At 35.7% G+C, this 24113-nt stretch overlaps 1 protein-coding gene and 1 pseudogene across 1 annotated transcript; both read left to right on the top strand.

The window, feature by feature from the left end:
- Positions 1-10474: 10474 nt before the first annotated feature.
- Positions 10475-19153, top strand: LOC133199930 (uncharacterized). The gene is made up of 6 exons (XM_061335730.1): positions 10475-11082; positions 11715-12451; positions 13771-13876; positions 14193-14396; positions 17906-18191; positions 18235-19153. Exons 1-6 carry the CDS (start codon positions 10835-10837, stop codon positions 19147-19149), a joined length of 2496 nt encoding a protein of 831 aa, XP_061191714.1. The 5' UTR covers positions 10475-10834; the 3' UTR covers positions 19150-19153.
- A 942-nt stretch (positions 19154-20095) lies between these two features.
- LOC133199929 (uncharacterized) lies at positions 20096-22672 on the top strand (annotated as a pseudogene).
- Positions 22673-24113: the final 1441 nt, after the last annotated feature.

Raw genomic sequence — 24113 nt, 5'->3', positions numbered from 1 at the left:
TTTTTTATGACTTTCTTTATTTTTTATCGTTTTGTAACATATTCAGAAACAGACGTTATGCATTTTTTGAAAATTTTCCTTACAAGAATTCTTAGCCCGTCGATATTTGGATCTTACCGTACACTTATCGTAGATATTTGACAAAGTGTTGGAAGGATTGCTCCTCCTTCATTCTGGTGTTGCTTCCCTCTACTGAGAAATCAACATGGATCAACTGCATCAATCTGGAGACACTAAGCGTGTTGGTTCCATTTATGAACAAATATTTAATGTTCGTTCGTTCAATGAGCTGAAAGTAGTGAACACCATTGGAAACATACATCGGAAGTACGGCAAGTTATTTTTTATTACAATGTATATAGACATTTTTCCAAAAACTTCACATACCTGCAGGACACCCGTCCTCTCCATGCCGCGCCTTAACTGGGAATGGGCCGCGGTGCTGCCATCAATAATTTTTGAATAAGATTTGAATATTTGTCGCCACTGACAGCCTGATGAAGAATTTTCAAGCTCAACCCATACAATACTGGCACACTGTGATGAGAAGACGCGGTAATCAAACATATTTTTTAACAGGAGTCTCCATTTGTTAATCCATCTTCTACGCTTACATTTAAGCACAATTAAATGGTGGTCCAATAGCAAGATGGAGTCCCATGGTTTTTCCTGTCCAGTCCTAAACTAGACTGCTGATATTCTTGTTTCATCAACTTGTTTGTCTATTATTTACCTCGTCAAACAAATTCAACTTGCAAACTTCAGAAATAATACATACATCCCATTTTCAGCATCAACACGAGTCTATGAGATTGTAATAATTTTTGAATAAGATTTGAATATTTGTCGACACTGACAGCCTGATGAAGAATTTTCAAGCTCAACTCATACAATACTGGCACACTGTGATGAGAAGACGCGGTAATCAAACATTTTTTTTAACAGAAGTCTCCATTTGTTAATCCATCTTCTACGCTTACATTTAAGCACAATTAAATGGTGGTCCAATAGCAAGATGGAGTCCCATGGTTTTTCCTGTCCAGTCCTAAACTAGACTGTTGATATTCTTGTTTCATCAACTTGTTTCTCTATTATTTACCTCGTCAAACAAATTCAACTTGCAAACTTCAGAAATAATACATACATCCCATTTTCAGCATCAACACGAGTCTATGAGATTGTGTAGATTAAAACAATATACAGTTTAAACTATTTTAAAATTCTAATTGGCGGCTTCATCTGAATGCAGGCATTATTACAAGTGTTGTTAAAGATACATATATTTTATTGCGCGAAAAGACATATCAAGATAAAGGTTGGATACCAGCGGGACACATATAAATGATAAAATATAACGTTATTTTCAATCTTGGCGGACATTTTGTAAGGGTGGACATAATGTGATGATTTTTTTTTTCGGAAAGGCGGACATTTCGTGGCGGCGGACATAGTGTGACGGCGGAAAAAACGTGACTGAACAATATGTATAACACAGTGCAAAAGTGGCAAATCGGCGCCCGTCAAACTCTATTTGGCATAAAACCCATGTTTTACCATGTAAACCATCACTTACAGAGTTCAAAACTACTTTTGTTACACATAAATCTCACCTGTCAGGTGAGATAATCCCCTTTGAAAAGAAAATTCCCTTGGAAAAAATAAAGTTCCCATAGGAAAAAAAATCCTGAGAGATATTTTCAAAATCCAGCAGGATTTCATTATTCCTTGCAGGGTATTTAATTTACTATGGGAGAATTTATTCTCCTTTAGGATTTTAATTTCCTACAGGAGAGAGAGAGAGATCCTTTTGGAAAAATAATTCCCTCATGATTTTGTAAATTCTTTTAGGATTTTCTTTTTCAGTTAGAAATTCCTGTAGGATATTTTTGAAGGAAGCCATATGGTTACCTTTACAGTTCCTACATTTAGGTTACTTTTGTCTTCTTTTTCCTCGTCATCATACCTGATACATATTTCTTTACCTTTATAAATATTTTGTCTATGCCCAGATTGCTAGCATTTGAAACACGGAAGCGAATTTGGGACGAACAATTGATGGATAATTTTTTTTGTAGCTTTTACAATTGAAAAATTCAGTGGGGTTTTTGTTTTCTTATAATTCTTGGTACAAGTTTCAAATATTATCTAGGATTGAAGTATAATGAGTTTGTTTATAGATAAAAATTGACACATTTGCAGTAATTTTTTGAGATTTTGTCCTTTCTATGTAAAAACAGTTGGAAAGATAAGTGTTGATATGATTCCACATTTTTTTTCATATTTTGTAAGGGGTGGGGGGGGGGGGGGTATTTTATCCTCTTTAGATGAGTCATCCAAAAAAAGTCCAGGAATGAACGAATGTCAAGAGTATATCAGGGAAAGCAAGGCCAATAAGGGTGTAATACACTGCAGGAAGTGGGACAATATTTAAAGAAAGTATAACAAGAGGCTACATCGCTCACCTGAGTACTGTGGCTAGGAAAAAGACAAAAACAAATCCAGTATTGAAAAGTTTAAATGCATAATTGGTCCCTACCTATTCCTAAAAGGGGGTGGGTGGGTTATGATTTGAATTAACTTGAATCTACACTAATCAAAGATGCTTACATACTTTACTTCACTTACTGTGGCTTTTTTCACTTTAAGTTTGAACTTTCCATATGAGTGAAAAATTCTCAAAAGGGACGTTAAACAACAAAAAAAAAAAAAAAAAGAAACTTGACTTTGTAAGGAAAAAGTTGTTTTAAATTGTAAGAAATAAATGTACGGAAATTGCTCTCAAGTTCTAAGAACTTAAGTAAAAAGAGTACCGCAAGGCGGAGCATTCCCTCAAAAAGAGCATATCGACTTGATGCACATTACGTCAATTCCGTTTCAAACAGCACTAACTCATTCGCCGACAAACGAACACACACGATTGCATTACTATGTCCCCTCCAACTGTTGTGAGGGGATTATAGATGAAAGTTCCAGTATAAATCTTCTGAATTCTTTTGTGCACCAAATGCTTTATGTGAAATACTGCTTTGTTTACATTTTAAATATGTTAACTTTTATGTATATGTTAAAATTTAAACAGATATATGTTTCATTGTAGGATGGCACACAAATTCTTTCCTGTAGCCGACCCACCCCATACTCAGCAAGCATAACAGTAAAACTTGTTGGAGTAGAACATTCGGCCAAGTTTTACAGATGTAAATGGACAGACTGGTGACATTCTTGATTTCAGTATTGCAGATGAATCAGCAGCAACGCTTGCAACCCTAACCGACAAAACTAAGCATTGCAGAATTGTCGAAGGAAAGACTCTTCATGTTCGTGAATTTGTCGTGAAGAGTGATAAAATCGCCATGTCGCACAATAATGGTCGCCCGCGTGGCGCAGTGGTTAGAGCGTCTACTCTAGAGCCGCGAAGTAAGGAGTTGATCCTTACGAATCCCACTATGAGAAGTGGAGACCGGTCCTTCGGATGAGACCGTATAAACCGAGGTCCCGTGTTGCACTAGGTGCTGGCACGAAAAAGATCCCTCACTGCTCAATGGCCGTAAGTGCCTAGTATAGGACAAAATTTGCAGCTCTCCACCAGCAAGTGGTGGCGTTTCCACATGAGTGAGAAATTCTCGAGAAGGACGTTAAACAACATACAAAAAAACTAGAGAAAAAGCAATTGTAACCCAACTATTTATTTCTTCAGAACTGGACCTTGCACAAAGCCATATAAAGGGATTGGTCTCATTGGAGGCAGGATTAGAAAATTCTAATACCATTAGTTCAACTAAGCTTAGGACACAACTAGCAACAATAGCCTAGGTTTTAAACCTCAAAGAAACAGCCCAAGATATTTTGGCTACATTCCTGGGCCACGACAAAAAGGGTTCATTGAGAATTTTATAGACTCCCTGAAAATGCACTACAGAAATGGTAAAACACTTGTGTCCAACTCTGGAAGACTAGTTAAGGTTAAGTTATGACCCGTAGTAATGAAAAATTAATAGCACCTTTAAAAAATCTTCTTCTCAAGAACCATAGGGCCAGGAAAGATGAAATTCAAGTGGAAGCATGGGGGATTGAAAATTTTACATAGGAACATATAGGAAAATATCTTTTTCTCAAGAACTAATTTTTAAAGGGGGGGGCAGTAGAGGCATTGGGTCTGGGGGCTGCATTGAAGCCCCCAGTGGGTCGAGAGCAAGGCCCTGATGGGGGTCCGGGAAGCTGATGAATTCTTACAAAGAGATGTTTTTTCCTTGATTTTAGGATAATGGACATAAGTTCTACTTAAAAAAATTAAAACGGGGGGGGGGGGGGCGCACGCCCGGTGTGCCGGCCCTGGATCTGCCCTTGCAGGGGTAGGGTGGGGCCCAATGGGAGATCGAAAGTTTTACATAAGAACATATAGAAAAAATATTTCTTCTCAAGAACAGAAAAACTATGTTTAGTCATATTGATATGGAAGCATCTTCAGGTAGTGTAGATTCAAGTTTGTTCAAATGATCACCCCTGGGATAGGGTGGAGCCACAATGGGGGATCAAATATTTACGAAGGAATATATGGGAAAGAACAAGGTACGGTTTCAGTACAAATCTTGCCCTGTGATTTTCTTAAAAATAAAAGTGATGTAAAAAATTAAAATTCATGCTTTTTGAATTATTGAAATTCCAAGCAGAAAGATCATACAAATCTTTTTTCTCACATGACCTTCCAAATGCTAATTGTGACGTCATAAACTTGTGCATTTTCCCGTATTTTCTTAAAAAGTTGCAGAAGACATCAATTTTCAATGGAATTTTCTTTCAGATAATATTGTCCACAGGCATCGCCCACAAAGATTTTGAGATATGTGATTTTTCAAAGAATTTTACACAACATATCTAAAAATTAACGTGGGCGACGGCTGTGGACACTATTTTCTAAAGGAAAATAACCCTTGAAATGGGTCATTTTGAGCCCTTTTCTGTTTAAAATAGAGAAATGCATCAAATTAATGACGTCATATATCCAGAATGGTACTCCATCCTGCTATATTCTTTCCCGATTTATTACAGTCATATACTCAACTAATACTTAAGCCAGTCTCAAAACTTTTTGAAAACATTAAATTTTTAGGGCACAATAAAGCTAAAACCATACCTTCTTCTTTTTAAAAACTCTTTTCAAGTGTAACAAAGCCATTTGTTAAATTGACATGGAAGGAACCTGTAGTTTAAAGTTCAAGCCCCCCACCCCCCACCCCAAGGTGATCTTTTCAATACTGAACTGATTTGTACTTTTGCCTAGCCAATGTGCTCAGGTGAGCGATGAGGCCCATGGGCCTCTTGTTTTGCTTTAAAACCAGTAGTAGAAAAAAATATTTTGAAAGAAATTATGCCTTTTCACTATATAATCAATAGCGTTCCCCCTCTTCACCAGAACCCCTGACCCTGGGGCGATGAATTTCACAATTTTTGAAGAGACATTCTTCCTTATCATAACCATGCACTTCCTTTGTTTGAATAATACCAATGGGCAGAGAAGAAGATTTTGAAAGAATTTATGCATTTTCCCTATATAAAGAATTGAGGTCCGCCCTAACATCAGATCCCTTGACCCTGGGGCCATGAAATTCACAATTTTGGAAGAGGCAACCATCCTCATATCTCATCGTCACTATGTACTTAGTTTATTTAATATCCAGGAGCAGAGAAGAAGATTTTCAAAGAATTAAAGCATTTTCACTTTACAGTCAATAGAGCCACGCCCTTACATCAGAACCCCTGACCCTTGGGGCCACGAAATTCACAATTTTGGAAGAGACACTCTTGCTCATCATAACTAAGTAACTTAGTTACTTTATATAATATCCAGGAGCAAAGAAGATGATTTTCAAAGAATTACTGCATTTTCACTATATAATCCATACAGCCACGCCCTAACACCAGAACCCGGGGCCATGAAATTCACAATTTTGGAAGAGGCACTCTTGCTCATCATAACTATGTATTTAGTAACTTTTTTTATACCCAGGAGCAGAGAAGAAGATTTTCAAAGAAATAATGCACTTTCACTATATGAACTATTAAGCCCCACCCTAGCGCCAGAACCCCTGATCCTGGGGCCATGAATTTCACAATTTTGGTAGATGGCTCAGTGCTTATTACAATCATGCCAACAGTTTGACTGCTTGATGTCTCGGAGTAAAGAAGAAGATGTCGGGCATCTGTCATATTTATTCCATTGTATTCTTCTTCAAACTTCTTCAAACCTTTGCAATTTCTTTACGTCCAAAAACTGTCGCCCGCGTGGCACAGTGGTTAGAGCGTCTGCTCTAGAGTCGCGTAGTAAGGAGTTGATCTAACATCGCGGGTTCGAATCCCACTGTGGGACGTGTAGACCGGTCCTTCGGGTGAGACCGTATAAACCGAGGTCCCGTGTCGCAGTAGGTGCTGGCACGAAAAAGATCCCTCGCTGCTCAATGGTCGTAAGTTCCGAGTATAGGACAAAATTTGCAGCTCTCCACCGACAAGTAGTGGCGTCTCCATATGAGTGAAAAATTCTCGAGAGGGACGTTAGACAACATGCAAACAAACGTCCAAAAACTCTTGAAAAGTTTTGTTATGATTTTGTATTCCAGAACATAAAAAGCATTAAAAGATTGAGAGGCAATATGAAAACCATCTATCCTTCTGTATTCAATAATCCAGAAGTGAAAAAAGAATTAGATAAATTACATGATCAGTACGTACTGGTCCCTGCTGACAAAGCAGGTAACAACATTGTCTTTGTTTGTAAGGCTCATTATATTAAATGTATTTTAGAGGAACTTGGATTTAATTCTACAAGTGGTAATCCAACTTATACTCATAGTTCCCTTTCTAAGGAAGAAATTCTTCAAAATCATATGTCAGTTTTGAATATTTTTAATATTCCAAACAACCAAAATGAATTTGAATTACCATATTTATATTGGATTCCAAAACTTCATAAAAATCCTTACAAACAAAGATACATAGCGGGTTCCAGTAAATGTTCAACCAAGCCTCTATCTTTACTCCTCACTAAGATATTAACAGTGGTGAAGGAGAAACTTCAAGAGTACTGTGCAACAATATATTCGAGAAGTGGTGTAAATCCGATGTGGATACTTAAAAATTCCAAGGAACTTTTAAAAAAATTTGAAATCACAAGATTTTACCAAAATCTACAGCTTAAAAACTTACGACTTTTCAACTTTGTACACAACCATTCAGAGGGAAATACTGATGAAGAGATAAGACCTGTTGTAAACCAGGAGATAGTAGTCAGCAGCACAAGTGAAAACAATAAGGATCAGCAACTAGTGGGTGGTAATCCTGGACATGGAGATGATGATGAAACACCACAGATCAATGACCAGTAATGCATGTATTGTTTTTGTCATCCATGTATAACCACTAAAGGACAGAGCTGGCTTGGAAATGGTTCACCACCCCATGATAGGAATTCCACAATCAGGAAAACCAAATACAAGAAGTTTTGAACAATGATGTCAAGAAGATATGCATGGAATCATCCGCGATACATAGCCCAGAAAGCAGAAAAACTAAATAAAGCTGGCAGTGAGACTGAAAATACATTGTGGACCCTATGAGAAATAATGCCCGAATATGTATCATCTTTAGTGAGGAACTTGTACCCTAATCCTTCAGGAAGACTGTACATGAAACACAAGTGGTCATGAATACTATATTATACAACTGTTGTGCATTAAACATCTGTTTTCAATAATAAGTGTTACATACATATTTTATTTTTTATATATTGTGTGGGTTTCGATTTATTCAGTTCTGCATGGCATTTCACTGCAGTAAGTGGCTAATAAACTTACTTCTGCATCCACATGGCTCTGTTTATTTACATCTCTGCTTTGTTCATTACAATTCAGTATGACCCGGGGTCAACTGTTCATACAAAGAGCAGAGATAGATTTGAAATCTGTTCACTTCAGATGTTTTGGTGTATATTTTAGCAAATAAAATATTTATTCAATGAATATTTCTTCATACAGGGATAACTAGAAAGGAAATGTGTTACTGTGCCAAATTTTGAGGCAATATAACATATTAAGATGTGATTACTTTTCAAAACATCTCTGCTCAGCTGAACATATAGGATAATATGTGATTTTCATATTTATTAGTTCCTCCCGTTTCCTTTTATACTCTAGGCCTGGTTTTAAGCCATCCCTAAAGTACAGTATTCACTCGGCTTTTGGGCTCGGGGTATATCTTCTTTAGGTAGCTCAATCTTCGTATTGTCCTCTTAACAGCAACTGTTGTATTATATTACTATCTTTATATATTAAGAAGCATGGTGATACAGGTAATATTAAAAATTCCTGAAATGAAAAAATCTTAGGAAGAAATGCAGAAAAATCATGCAGAGAATCACTCTACGACTATTGACCATAAGACACCAACATTAATGGTCAAGCAGCAATACCTTCTGCTAGATGCTGTCATGAAAGGAAAAGGAAGTTGGAGGTATTTTGTTTTTAACAAGCATTCTGAGAGTATTGCATTAGCAATACTAGTCCCCTACCGGCAAATGTAGTCTGGTTCCCATTAAAAATTGAAAATGCCATAATTCCGTCAAAAATCAATGAAGCGAAAAGAAATGCAAACTTGATCTAGAAGTCATCAAGGTAAAGTCACACGGAAAACCCTGAAAAATTGAAAAGGTCGTAATTCCGTCAAAAATCATTGAAGCGGAACGAAATGCAAACTATCTGTAACTCATCAAGATACACTCACATTCCAAAAATAGCTTAATATCTGCACGCGTTTAGAAGAAAAGTGCGGAAAACAAGTGGGACAGACGGACAGACTCAGAGGAAACCTATAGTCCCCTCCGGTTTCACCGGTAGGGGACTAATAAAAAAGAACCATTTATAGACTCGAAGCAGAACTACCGATTTTTTAAGTATCTTCAATTGTCTGTTCCAGTGGACATTCTAAAATTCAGTCCAGGTGGATCCACAACAGCCTCATTCATAATCTGTAAGACATGGAGAACCGTCTGTCTGTCTGTTTGTCCGCAAAAACTTTAACCTTAACTTTTTATTGGTTGGAGCTATGGCTTTCATATTTCACATGTGTATTCCTTGTGACAAGGACTTTCTTTGGGTACCATCATATTTGACCTTGGAGTTTGACCCAGTTTTTACAAAATTTTTCCCAACTATAACCTTGGCCATAACTTTTGAACGGTTGGTGCTAGGACTTTCATACTTCACATGTGTAATCCCTGTGGCAAGACCTTCCTTAGGATACCAACAACTTTGACATTGACATACGAGTTTGACTTACTTTAGAAAAACTTTAAGAAAGCCTTTCTTTGAGCACTTTGAAAAACTTTAACCTTTTCCATATCATTTCAACGGTTGCTGTCAGGGCTTTCATATTACACAAGAATATTCCTCGTTACAAGACCTTACTTTGGGTACCAACATATTTGATTTGCATTTGAGCACCCAAGAACAGGAAGAACGTGGATGTTCATTCATTAGTGATCAAGATCTGTGGATGCAACATATAGGAGACCTTTAACAGAATTAAATCTTGGTCTTAGTCGTAAGTTCTTTTGTAAAACGGGCCCCAGAAGGTTATGTGTCAAGAAATAAGATGAATCACATGACAGAGAGAAAGTATAACCTTCGCTATTAGTTGCCATACGGGGGCATCAGTGTTTCACAAACACATCGTGTTTTTCTACGTTTTAATCTCAATACACAGACACACATTATGACTAAAAAATTATGATGAATAAATAGTATAGTTCATTTCCGAACTCTCATTGGTACTAGGGGTCGTATCCCTCGTTGAAACGGTCGTAGTGTCAGGTGTATTATAGCAGCGGGAGGGGGATATACTGTTTAATTTCCCGTCTCCGTGCGAATTGGACGGACGTTAGTGGAGTCGTAATGACAGATTTATTACGATAACGGGAGGGGACTGTGATATGAAAAGTCACGTTTCCGTGTGACATGGGGGAGAAAGTTGTCAAATTGGTCGTACTCAGTCCGTGCGTCCTGAGAGGGGAGGTGTGTGGTGTTGTAATGTCAGGTGTGAGATGTGGAGTTACGTCTCCTTGTTTACTGATACCGGGGAGAGAAGGAGTAGTCATCAGAGAGGAGGCGGTGACTTTGTCTTTGTCAGACGGTGATGGCTGAAAATTGAAGTTTCCAACAATTTTCTCATTTTGTACATCATTTGGACAACACCTACACTCTGCTGGTAGTAGATCACACAGGCACCAAACTCGCTTGAATTTTTGACCCCCTAGTATATTATAAAAAGAAGGTTATGAACTCTGCCATTTATTTTTGACACCCCTTCGCTTCAGAAGCTATTTAATTTAACAAAACGGCAAAACTTCCACTTTTTCATGCTTGCAGTGAATAAAATAAACTCTCTTCTTATTGCATACCAATTTTCACCGCTGGATCCTACGTAGTTCTTGAGATGTACCCCCATGTCTGTTATTTCTAAGTAGGTCGTACATTTACTGGCAGGCCGATTTCTACTTTCGCTTCAAGAGTGAACATACTTATTGCACGATGCCATTACTATCATTAACATATATCAACAAGCAGAGTCGCAAAAGAATATCACTTACTCTATCTATGTGTTATTTAATCCATTATAAAGCCGCAAATGCAAATAAATTATTCGTTGTTCACTGGCTGTCTGTAACTTCCGGCCATTTTGTTTTTCCCGAATACCCAAATGAAAGATGCGCACTGATTGGACAATCGTTTGGCGGATTTTTTCGGAAGAACTCCATACTCATCGCTTATTTTCAACGTAAACACCTATGGTGGAAAAGATGCACCTTACTGATGGACAGCAACGTGCGCTTAAAATCGCACTTGAGGGCCACAATTTGTATATTGGAGGCCAAGCAGGTACTGGGAAGTCAGTACTTCTTTCGCAAATATTTGAGAGTCTTCAAAACAAAAAAAGTATTGCACTAACATGCACTACAGGAATAGCTTGTACAAACTTCCCTTCGAGATTTGATGCAGCCACAATTCACAGCTGGGCTGGATTAGATGATGGAAGGTAATTTTTTCAAAGTATATATTTATTGTCCGTCAATCCTTGTCTTATTTTGTAATTTATATCAGGCCCATGGCCACAGTTTTATTTTTTTTCTCAATTGAAATGAACTTTGGTGTTCCCGGTTCCCAATATATGGGAGGGAGGGTGCAAGTTTTTTTTTTTTTTTTTTGGGGGGGGGGGGCTGAAGAGGTGAAACATTGTCATTCAGCAAGATCTATCTGTATTTATTAATACCCCATTGTTACATTTTTGTCAGAGCTATAAACAAACACACTAATTTATTATGCTAATGAACAATGTCCACTGCTGGAAAACCTGAATATAAATTTTGGTAAAAATTCATCAATATAAATGATGACCAATTATTATTAGCACATATCTTCTATGCTTGTTTTCAAAATCGCTGTCATGTGAAAATAATAATAATATGCTATGTCCACATTCCACCGGGATTCCTTAATTCATACATATTCAGTATACTTGTACTACCCGAATCTGCAGCAACTTAATTTCATGTATGCTGACATTCTTGTCAGGTAAAGTTAAAATAGATTATTTATTATAAATGATATTCTAAAACTAGCACATTAATACTTTATGACCTTGCTTAAAATCTGAATCCTTTGTTTTAGGCATGATACTAGTGAAATTAAAAGCATTGTCAAACACCACAAAAAGGATGTATATAACAGAATATGTGCAACAGATGTTCTAATTGTGGATGAAATATCTATGCTGTCACAAAAACTACTTGAACAACTTGAAGAAGTATGTTCATTGAGAGACGAACAAAAATATTTTGGAGGCATCCAGGTAATACTGTGTGGGGATTTCATGCAATTGCCCCCAGTAAGAAATGCTATATACAATGACGCTGGGAATTTCTGTTTCCTCAGTCCACTCTTTGATACTGTATTTCCACATCGTATCATTTTAAAAAATGTTGTGAGACAGAATGATATTGAATTTGTATGCACCATCAACGAAATAGCTAGAGGTTTTTTAAGTCAGAAATCAAAGACCTTTTTACAGAGTCTTGATAGACCACTTCATGTTCCATCAAGTGTGAAGCTATATGCAACAAATGAATTAGTAAATAGACACAACAGAAAGTGTCTTTTTGAAATGCCAGGGATTCATACAGAGTATTTAGCAGAGGATTCTGGAGAGATTTCTTGTTTGTCTCGAGTCTCAGCACCACAAGTTCTGTGGTTGAAGAAAGATTGCCCCGTTATTCTATTGAAAAATCTGACCAAAAAGTTTGTAAATGGGTTACAGGGAACTGTGGTGTCCTGTGAAAGAGATGGCCCACTGGTACATTTTGCTTCTGTTGATGAAACTGTCAAGATTAAACAAGAAAGATTTTCAGGTACTCAAAATTACTACTAAAAATTACAATGTATGTATAAATTTACAGTAAATGATATTAACTGTACTGACAGTTATACAGCAGTGATTTATAGGGTCATTCTTATCAAATTCAACATGTATTTGAATACAAAAGTCAAAGCATTATATAACAAAAGAGGCCAATGGACCACAGTGCACACCTGAGCCACACTGGCCATGCTGTTCTTGGAATATTTTTAAGAAAAATAATTGTGTGAGGCTATGCTATTTATAATGTATAAACAGAATAATTCCTATAAAGAGTCTTAATTGACCCCATATTGTGGCCCTGTCCTACTCCTGGGCCTAAGGTTTGAACAAACTTTAATAGCAATTTTAACAAATTTAAATTGGCACTACCTGAGCATGCTTCCATACTTGTATGACCAATTATGATCCTATTGTCCAACTGTTCTTCAGAAGAGGATATATTAAAGAATTCTCATGTATCTTTCTCATAAGGCCATTCAAATTTTTTCTTTGTTTAGCATCCACCCTAAATTTGAAATCCTATCTTTCTATCCATAAAAAACACACAAACCATAAGGGAAACACACAACAATTTAAGCACAATTCTAGAATTTCTCATCATTCTTTAAGAATTCTTCTAACATTGTAACTAAGTTTAACTACTAGTTAATTGAAGCAAAATATTTTTTTGAACACCACTTAAAAAAAGAGAGTTTCTGATCCCGAAAGAGTAAATTGCCTTTCAAAGATTTGTATTTATCAATTTTAATTTGTGTTTGATTTTAATTTCACAACCTCAAAAACATTTCGTCTGCAGACACTAAACATAGAAAAAACTTGGAATGGCCTAAAACTTTAACCCCCTTTTTTGGTTTCATCCTAGCTCCCGGGCCTATGATGTGATAAAATTTCAATATTTTATAGCATTTTATAAGGAAACTCTCTAGATAGTCTTATATTTTCTGACCAAGTGACTTGATCTTTAACTGGTAGAGATTTTTTTTAATTAAACACACATTTTTTTTTTATTTGTAAATCATCTTCCCTTATTTTTATTTAAACAAACCTGAATCCCTGTAACCTAAGGATGCTAGTTCTGAATAAGTCAAAAATGTTTAACGTTTAGTCATAACACCTGAAGTTTACAGATGACAGAAACAGACGGATTCCAGAGAGATAAATGTTAACTCACTTGAGCGTTTTGCTCAGCTGATCCAATAAAAAATAAGAAATTCAGTTTTTGAAATTTAATTATTGACATTAAAGTAAATAAATAGAATTACTAATATGTTCAAGTTTATGATTCATTAAAACAGAACTTTATTTCAGTATTCAGTCCTGTGTTGCGAAGAAATCTTGCTGAGAGGAAGCAAATTCCAGTCAAACTTGCATTTGCCTTAACAATCCATAAAGCCCAGGGTATGACACTTGACAGGTAGGTACAAATCTATAAGTGAAAAGAGTTGATAAAAAAAGAGGACGGGGGCAAATCAATGAATTTTTCCTATCAGACACCATTTGCAGCTCCCCCATCCCCTCTAAAAATAATTTTTTTTTCAACTCTAACAATTTTACTTTCAGGTCCCAGAAATCATATGTTGCCCTCATATCTAGTCAATAACTGTATTATATAATGTGTTTAATTGTTTGAAGAAAATAATCTTGCTTTTAACAAATTTAACAGTAGTAAAAAGGAAATTTTAAATAAGCTCTCGATCATCCTCATTAATTGTGTCTTTAAATATTTGTAGTGTGGAAATTGATTGCCAACAAATTTTCTCCCCAGGACAACTTGGGGTAGGGGTGAGTAGAATCAAGTCCCCAACAGGACTGCGGCTGATCAACTTTAATGAAACTGCTTGTATCCCTCTGCCGTCCATCATTTTCAAGTTCCTGGATACATGTACACCCTCAATGACTCAAGATGCAGATCTTAAATGTTGTAAGAACACAAGGTTTGTATGCAATATTTTATCAACAACTGTTACATATTAAAATTGGAATTACTCTTCATGGGACAGTGTTCAACAATATAACAGTAAATTTCAAAATCTTGTTCACATATTCTAGGATTGTAATTTGAATAGCTTTTAAAAGTAATGGATTAAATTTTTTATGTCTCCAAAAGGCAATGAATTCATAATTTACAACACACAAGTTGATGTTGAATTTGACTTTACATTACCTATTTTGTAACTTGACATCAAACCAAAATTGACTTCTTATTTTAGCTTACATGAGCTGACAGCTGAAGAGAACTTTTTTTCTGATCACAATTTCCTTTTTTAACTCTTTAATGTGAATGCTATGACCTCTTTACACATCTTTTCACTTCATTGTTCAAATTACTGAATGAACTGAGAGAACTAAAGGTCCATGGGTCACTTGTTTCCATTAATTCAGAGTGATTTAAATAACACAGTCATTATCATTTTTTTTATTATTATATATGATTGTTGTCTTTGTGTCATGACAGGGTTACAGTGGCCTTAAAATCATACAATTCATAGTTAATGGTACTCTTGATCATCCTTTAGACATTTTAAATCTTTTAGTTCTATCATATTTTATTTCATTAATGACAGTCCAATTTCATTATAATTATGTAAACTTTTTTTCTGTTTTTATATTAATTTTATATTCTAATACACTTTGGTCTAGATAATGGCTTTTTCTCTGATGATTTCCTTTTTAATGGACCAGGTTTGCTAAACGTATATGGCTGAACATGATGACCATTGCTAACACTTGCATTGGCTTTCTTTGAAACAATTCTTTGACCAAAAACTATGCTGTTCAAATTTCTTCTGTATTCTAGGGCATTCGGATTTGAATTTGGTCCATTATATGTGGAACGTTGTTGACAAAATGTGTTCTCTACTACATCTGAATTCACAAGTGCTGGTGATATAAATATCTTGACATCCTTACGTCCTAGTAGGTAAATACACAGTTGAATAAATCCATTTATGCATGATTCAATATCCTCATTACACTCTCTAGAAAAGAGCTCTTTAGATGATTTGGCTCCATTTTTCCACTCTTCAAACCAGACCTTCACACTCACTAGTTCATGCAATCTTGGATCATCTGTATTCTGAATGGGCCGGACATCTCGGAAAATCTGGACCAGTTTGGATGTTTTCTGAAGTAACTGAATTACACCATTCAGCGACTGTCCATTTCTAAGAGATGATTGATACATCTGGAACAAGTGGAGCATTCTGTCGTCCAGCACATCTTCGGCTAGGTGGTTCCTCATTTTTGAGGAAGTCGAAGGATAAAAATGTTCATTTGTAAGTGCACGGTGTATCTCTAGAGCATTCTTCTGATCCCAGTGGTAACAGTCTTGAAACATCTGCCATTGAATCATTTCACCTCCTGTCAATGTTAAATTTCTTGTACAGCCTTTGGTTACCCCGCTTTTGAGAATATTATTTCTTATCTTTTTCATGACATGTGAATAGTCCATAGTAAATATTACTTTTTCCTCAAAATTGCATGGGCTTGGTACTATCATATTTCCAGGACTAATAACATTGATGTTTAAAAATGTTCTGTTACAGCAAGCGCCATCCATGGATGTAAAGCAGCAAGTAAAACCATGCATTTGTAGTTTGTCAACTGCCTCCCAGAACAGTGCATGCAAGTCATATGCCCTTACTTCATCTGTCACAAAATGAGCAAAGGGGAACCTAAACCCTGTCAGCCCAAGAAAGACAAACTGCAGTACATGTTTCCCTATTTTTTGTTTCTTTTCTCCCTCTCTCAGTGTAGAACAAATGTTTGCTTCCTCACCTTTATCAACAAATCCCACTAGTTCCACCCCATTTGTTGTTTTTTTGAATTTGTAAGTCCTCCTGAATTGACATCTCGTCTAATATAATGCCCCCAAAATATCCCTCAGCTGATATTTGTAATTGACCAGCTTCATTTCTCATCCACTGAAATATTTCTTCCCTAAATCCAATTTCCTGTTTCACTGAACTTTTATAGAGAATGAGTAATGAAGGAGAAGGTAATTTTAACATCTTGCTATTTCGTAGAGAATCATACCCAGTAGGACTTCTGTCATACAACTGTAAACAGGTTGCAATAATTTTCTTGGGCCATCTATATCCATTAGGATATCTCATCATATTCTTAGCTTGACAAACAAGAAGCATGATCATTTCATTTGGTGCATTTGGAATAATCTTCTTAAAGTTTTCAGCAATGATATTTGTATCCTTTTCTGGGCCACAAGTTTCTTCTTGTAGAACATCTATATTTTTACCCTTTTCTGTAAATGTCATTTTTCTACAATGTACACAGATCTTGTTTCTTGTCAAAAGTGGCACAATTTTGTCACATAACACTGAACGCAGTTTGAAAATCTTACCCCTGTTTTCATTAGACTCATTTTGAAACATTTCTGTGGTATGGAACCGGGTACATATTACAGATTGTGATGCTTTTGCAGTTACTCCCTCACATACTTTCAGAAGCTGAATTGCTTGAAATATAGATAGAATGTTGACTTTTTCACAACAGTATGTAGGATCAATCAAAAGAGGATAAAGATCAACATTTTTCCCACCCACAGACAATTGCCATGTACCATTAAGGTTAAAACTCACACTTTTATGGATATCATTCCCATTGCTTTTACATCCTGAAATGACAGAACATGTGAAGACAGATTTCTCTCTCTTTTTCATGACAACAAATCTTGGAATTAACTCGACCAGTTTATCAAAATCTATTTTCTCTCTGCTAAGAACTGGTAAACACTTAAGTTTGATATTTTCTATGATTCGAAATTGTTTCTTATTGATAGTCTTTCGTTTCACAACAACATTAGGAAAAACTGCTCTAAGGTACTTAGAAAACCACTCTAAATTTATTTCTTGATTCTCTGAGCTTCCCTCAACATTTTCAAATTGGAATTGATGGAACACATTGTTTAAGTCAAGTTCACTGCCATCTTCTTGTGCTAGCCTGTTAAGCAGCCTGAAAGAAGAAATATAAAATGTTCATGTTTCTGGGGTAGCAAAGTCTTGTACATGGTATATTTCATTTCCATTCTGTTCAGGATATGACCTTTTTTTTTTTTTATTTATTTTCATGATATGTTGAAATTTATTACATGTATTATCTTTGGATCTAAAATATTTTCAAATTTCTCAGTAGCAAATTTTAATTAGAAACTGTCAAAACAACAAATGGAGGGGAAAAAATTGCCCCCTTAACCTTTTTTTTAAAATCAGATCATAAAGTAATTAGAGGTACACATGTACACTGATATATATTTACTAAATATTTATTGAACTTGGTTGACTTTGTGGATTCATTTGATTGAATGTGTAATATATAACATTTTGCAGATAATCTCAAAGCAAGTTTATAAATGTCAGTATTCTGTCATTATGCATTGTATGATTTCATTTTGCAGACACTTAATTCATATTTTATTTATTTTCAGAATCAGGTGTAATGAAAGGGCATTTGAAGAAATTCATCATCTTGAACCAATTGCACAGGAACATGACATGTGGGAGAATGTTGAAGACTCACATGGTGACATTGACAGTATTCTAGATGATATTAAATGTGTTCAAACTGATGATTCAGAAGTGATTGCATTACCCGAGGGCTTAGATATCCATACAATTTTGACAAATATTTATGTGCAAGATGCAGAGACTACAGTACAAAAACAAACAAATTGTGTAATTGATACACTTTTGACCGGAAATTTTGACTATGATGTAAAAAAAATTTTGCAGTCATACTTTCATTGTTATGACCGAGTGTGTGGAATTAAAAATTGATAGGGAAAATCCTATAGCAGTAAAACCAGACAAACTCACACATTTTTTCAAACAGTGCCATCAGTTTCAAACTTCTGATGAATTTAAGGCATGTACCCTACTGATGTTTTTTGATGTGTGCCAAATTCATCCTGTATCACCACAGGTAATGGCACACATTGCTTTTAACATTTTTGTTCATATTAGGAAGTTTATTCTTGGTCAGCTGGAAAAAGTGTACAAAATTAGGGGTAAATGTTTTAAAAAAAGAAGTCTCACTGAAGAAAGCTTAGGGAAAGTGAGATATTTTGGAGGTTACTGTGTGGCAAAGACACGCCACCACTACAATAAAGTTCTTCGTCAAAGAAGTTTTAAGATAGGAGAGTCAAATCAGAAAAAATATGATGAAGCATTCACAATAATACAGATCCTAGATAACTTTAGAGAAAATGAAATTATAATTGGTGGAACTTCATCCCTTCCCCAGACACTTATAGAGACAGCTGTCAAACAGAACATTTCAAGAGGTCTTACAAATATAACAGACAAAATGTTTCTTTTCTTCATGTCTGTATGTGACTTGTGTTTAAGTGTTTTTATTGAGAAAAATTTAAACATTCATGGTAACAATATTTATGAAGCATGCAAAGAAAAAATACATAGTGATGGGAAACTTTATCAGTTATTCCTTGATGCAGTTAATTTTTCCCCTCCTGCTGAATTTTTACAGTCACAGAGTGTTGAAGTTCTATTAGATGAAATGACTGGCAGAGTAAATGCTATAGAAACTTTATACAAAGTTTTGACTGAGAAATTCATGATGGTGATGTTAAACCAGTACAGAAAAGATATTCTTTCATGTTTGTCCATACATAAAAAAATGGCTCACAGAAAGCAGATTCTTGTCAAGTCATAAACGCTCGAATACTGAATAATAAAGAAAATATCTTTACGTATAAATTGTTGAGTCTTCTTCTCTGGGGGAAGGGGGGGGGGGGTGTTGAAAAGAGAACTATGAGGAAGAGATGTAGCACTAACTGTGTGTATGATGTGATTCTTGTATAGGTTAGAAATTTATTGATTTATCTTAAGATTTTATTTATTTATTAATTTATAGTTTTCATCAAACATGCGCATGGTTACACACAATCATATGAAATATGTGTTATACTGGGAAAAAATAGAGTCCTTGAAGTAGCGCCCAGCTACATCTGCATTGCAAGGATATAGAAATAAAACTACTTTATCAGATAAGAAATATCTTTCAAAATAGAACCATGGATTGTATTGTCATATCTACATGGGGCGCCAGATGCGCTCGCCCCAAGTCCGCCACTATAAGTATAGACTATACTTGATAATTTTGATTACTGTTAATTTGGACTAAAATTTCTTAAATTATTCAATTTCTGTTTAATTTCTATAAACAAACGAACTTGACATCAAAAAATTCACAGCATTATCGAATTAAAAAAAATAAATGAATACCAAGTAATGACAGCCATGCTTCTTCAATATCCATAGGTGTTTACGTTGAAAATAAGCGATGAGTATGGAGTTCTTCCGAAAAAATCCGCCAAACGATTGTCCAATCAGTGCGCATCTTTCATTTGGGTATTCGGGAAAAACAAAATGGCCGGAAGTTACAGACAGCCAGTGAACAACGAATAATTTATTTGCATTTGCGGCTTTATAATGGATTAAATAACACATAGATAGAGTAAGTGATATTCTTTTGCGACTCTGCTTGTTGATATATGTTAATGATAGTAATGGCATCGTGCAATAAGTATGTTCACTCTTGAAGCGAAAGTAGAAATCGGCCTGCCAGTAAATGTACGACCTACTTAGAAATAACAGACATGGGGGTACATCTCAAGAACTACGTAGGATCCAGCGGTGAAAATTGGTATGCAATAAGAAGAGAGTTTATTTTATTCACTGCAAGCATGAAAAAGTGGAAGTTTTGCCGTTTTGTTAAATTAAATAGCTTCTGAAGCGAAGGGGTGTCAAAAATAAATGGCAGAGTTCATAACCTTCTTTTTATAATATACTAGGGGGTCAAAAATTCAAGCGAGTTTGGTGCCTGTGGTAGATCATTAAGATCAAGAAAAATTTAAATCTTACTCCAGCTGGCACAGTAATCAACTTAGGACCAGGGCGCTTACATAAACTGATGTAAGAGTGTGATCTTATATACAGCGCTTTGGATATTTAGTCTAATATGTGATGGACAGGATGACTTGGAACTATCAGATTTATTAGCTTCCTTAACCGTGCACTGTATTTTCTCCGCAGGACTGTAATATTTGGTTCTGTGAAATGTGTATACGCATTTATTGCAAATTGTTTACCAATTTTTGACTCAAGCATGAAACTTTGTTCTCAGTATTTCTGTATATCATTCCGTACATGTCTCCGATTTCTTGGTTTAGTTCCAAATCCACACAAAAATGCAGTTGAAATATTTTGGACTAAATCCTGGCATACTGTAAATATTAAATTAATTTGAAAATTTATTAAGATGTTGTGTTTAGATGGATAAATTATACTCAATTTTTTAATGTAAAATATTGACGGTGCTAATACAGAGGTATTTGCTCTCTCTCACCCCTTTTTTTCTCTCATTAAAATCTTACTACAAGAGTAATAGTATTCACAATTTTATATTTTTTCTTCTTTCAAATAAATAAAAGTAATTTAAGTATTAGTAAATAAGGGACCAGGCATTTTTTATGACCATGATGGCTACTTTTTGGACATTTTTTAAGGTCACTAAGAGGGACAATAAAAGAAACTACATTACATAAGAGGAGTGATCAAAAAGTTAACGAACTATCTCTATATTTACAAAACCACAATTCAGTTTGGCACACATACAGTCATATACATGTTTTAGAAATAGCACATGTTATATAATGTTTTGACTCGTTCTTTGTGACGTCACAATGTGAGAATGACGTCAATATGTAGGTGACTTGGGACAAAAAATGGTTGACTCGGTCGTACTCGAGCAACGAATGGCTGTAAAGTTTAACGTATATTTCGGAAATTTCTTTGCAGTAGAATTTTTAACCTAAAATGTCGGTTCACACTGTCTCTACATATATTTCTGTCTTAGTTCATGCTATCGGATTGACTCTGCATCTCGTAAGAATCCCACAATTAATCCTTAAAACAGCATTGCAGTCTGTGCGTTGAAAAATCCTTCTTCTTTTTTTTTCCAAATGTTGACATAGTAATTTTTTTTCTTAATTAAATTATTCAAATTTGATATATGAGCTTTTTACATGCTTAATTGGTTTAATTATACTTAATAATGTCACTGTAATTTAGGGGATCATGTCCGTGTTTTTTTTTTTTTTTTTTTTACAATCTGCGTTATGTTTTGAAAACAAATGACTGAGACGCGAATAGAACAATTATGGAGCTGAGCAGCGGATGAGCAAGGTTTTACCTCTGAAGATATGATACCTTTGATCTAAAAAATGATATATAAGAAGAAGAAAAAATTAAAATTCATCAACTACTATCCATACAATATTTAATGGAAAAAGAATGCTTAATGTCCAACTTAATTTTGTAATATTATACATGTATACTGGAATATTCAATTAAAATCAAAGTAATATTTATTTTCAAATTCAAGTGCCTGGTTAGCCATTCGCCGTGTTTTTCCAGCAGTAGCATTCAAGGAGTGCATATTCCATTGGACGCAAGCGATCTGGAGGCACGTAGAGTCCTGTGGTGAGAGCATACAGGGATCAAGAAGCAGTCCACAAGTACATCCGCCAACTCCTTGCGCTGCTCTTTCTGCCTGCCCAGTACATCGTGGACATCTTCCCACACCTGAAACACAGAACCAACACGTTTCACATGCAAGACCTAGTCAAGTACATCGACCGCCAATGGTTCCGTCACCGAGTGTTGAGGGTGCAGGACTGGTCTCTGTTTCAACGCACCATCCGTACAAACAACGATGTTGAAGGTAACTATGATACTTATTTCTTATGCATAATGTTATTTTTTATGCATTATGTTTTTCAACTAGAATTAAATATTGTCTTTGACTCATAAAGTGGCATAAAGCAGATTTAGATACAATTAAAAAATATATACAATAAGGAATAATAGATTGAACAACTAAATAAAGTTGCTTATTCTTTTCAGGGTGGCATAACCGGTTGAACACGATGGCCAGACATGGAGGATTGCCATTCTACAAGCTGATTCCACAGCTACGGCAAGAGGCGGATATCGTGGACGTCACTGTTCGGGCTGGAGATCTCGAGAGGGATACCAACAGAAGATACACGGCGATGGAGAAGAGGATCGAAAAGGCCTGGGAGGAGTACATGTCTGATGCCTGGTCGACAAGCCATTTCCTCCGTGCGATCTCGAACTGTTACTGCCCCTCAGTCAACACCGAGCTCGAGTAAACCACCGTGTGCCGTGTGATATTAACTATGACAGTTTAATTTTTTAGTGACTATATTGTGGTGCCAAGCTATCTTTAATGAGATGTGACAGTTCAAAGCTTATTTTGTAGTGACTATTGTAGTGCTGTATAGCGAAACACAGTGTGTCGTGTGTCTTGTGATATGAACTGTGTCACTTTGCTAATTTTTGTGACTATAGCTTCTTAAACATTATTTATTCTCTAGTGCTTGTTTACTTTTTATATTTATGATGAGAAAGAAACAAAGAATAAATGGTAAAACTATAGATTTCTCGTTTATCTTTGTATAGTATAGATAGAGGGAAATGCAGAAAGTAACCTACAGAAACGAGGTTAACTTCTCTGGTTTGAATAGAATTTTGCTTTCAAATTTGCCCCCCCCCCCCTTTTTTTTTAAATTTATTTATTTATTTATTTTTTGTCTTAAAAGTCGCTTGGTACTATTTTTAGCACAGGGGCATGTGGTAAGTTATTACGTATAATACAGGTTGTCGGCAGACTTTATATTCTTTTTACATCTATTAGAACTGTTTCGTAAAGGCTAAATTAGACACAATCTGATTAAAATCAGGTCCTTTGATCCGCTGACATAGATCGCTACACAAGGATCTGAAGAAACTCCATTAAGGGTCATCTCCTAGTGACCTTTCTAATAAAAATATTCAATAAAATTTTGACTAATCAGAGAGATCGTTCTTTAAGCGACATTCGGGAAAATGAATGTAGAAGTGAAAGTAGCTGTGGAGAAGATCTTATCGTTTCGTACAAAACAAAGACCTAAAAAACAAGGCAAAAGCAAATACTAAATATACTTCTGTACAGAAAAGACTGTGGTCGTTCTTTTGACAGGCTACGGAAACCAGGTCACAATTTTCCGTTTGTGTATGATCGGGGCTTTCACTTCTGTAACTGAATTCAGAGATACTTCTTAATTCTTGCAAGCAAACGTTTGATTGGATAATTGAATGGTCACCAGGAGATGACCCTGGATGGGGTTTCTCCAGATCCTTGTATAGCGATCTATGAAATATATGGAGATAACGAACAGTATTCAAGCTCAAAAGTCCATTAAACAATACAAAATAGGAGCAGAGCAAACACGGACCTCTAAACATCAGAGGTGGGATCAGGTGCCATGGAGGAGTGAGCATCCCCTGCCGACCGGTTACACCCGCCGTGTACTCCTTGTCATGATCGGGAAATAACGGAAAAATCCGTCGACAATTCAGTGTGTAAATAATGGCCTAACAATTAGTATGAAAAACGTCAGTCAGCATTTGACTCAATGATGAATTGTATTTGCTGACAAGGTCATTGTATCGACCATAGAACTTACGAAATGATGACTTTAAACGAGACAGCTGATATTCTTGTTTCATCAACTTGTTTGTCAATAATTTACCTCGTTTAAGAAATTGTTC

This window comes from Saccostrea echinata, unplaced genomic scaffold (genome assembly GCF_033153115.1).
Source record: "Saccostrea echinata isolate AGI-Se365-2 ecotype Australia unplaced genomic scaffold, CSIRO_AGI_Sech_v1 ptg000036l, whole genome shotgun sequence".
Lineage (NCBI taxonomy): Eukaryota > Metazoa > Mollusca > Bivalvia > Ostreida > Ostreidae > Saccostrea > Saccostrea echinata.
Note: the sequence above shows the minus strand (reverse complement) of the source record. Positions and strands in the feature narration are given on the sequence as shown.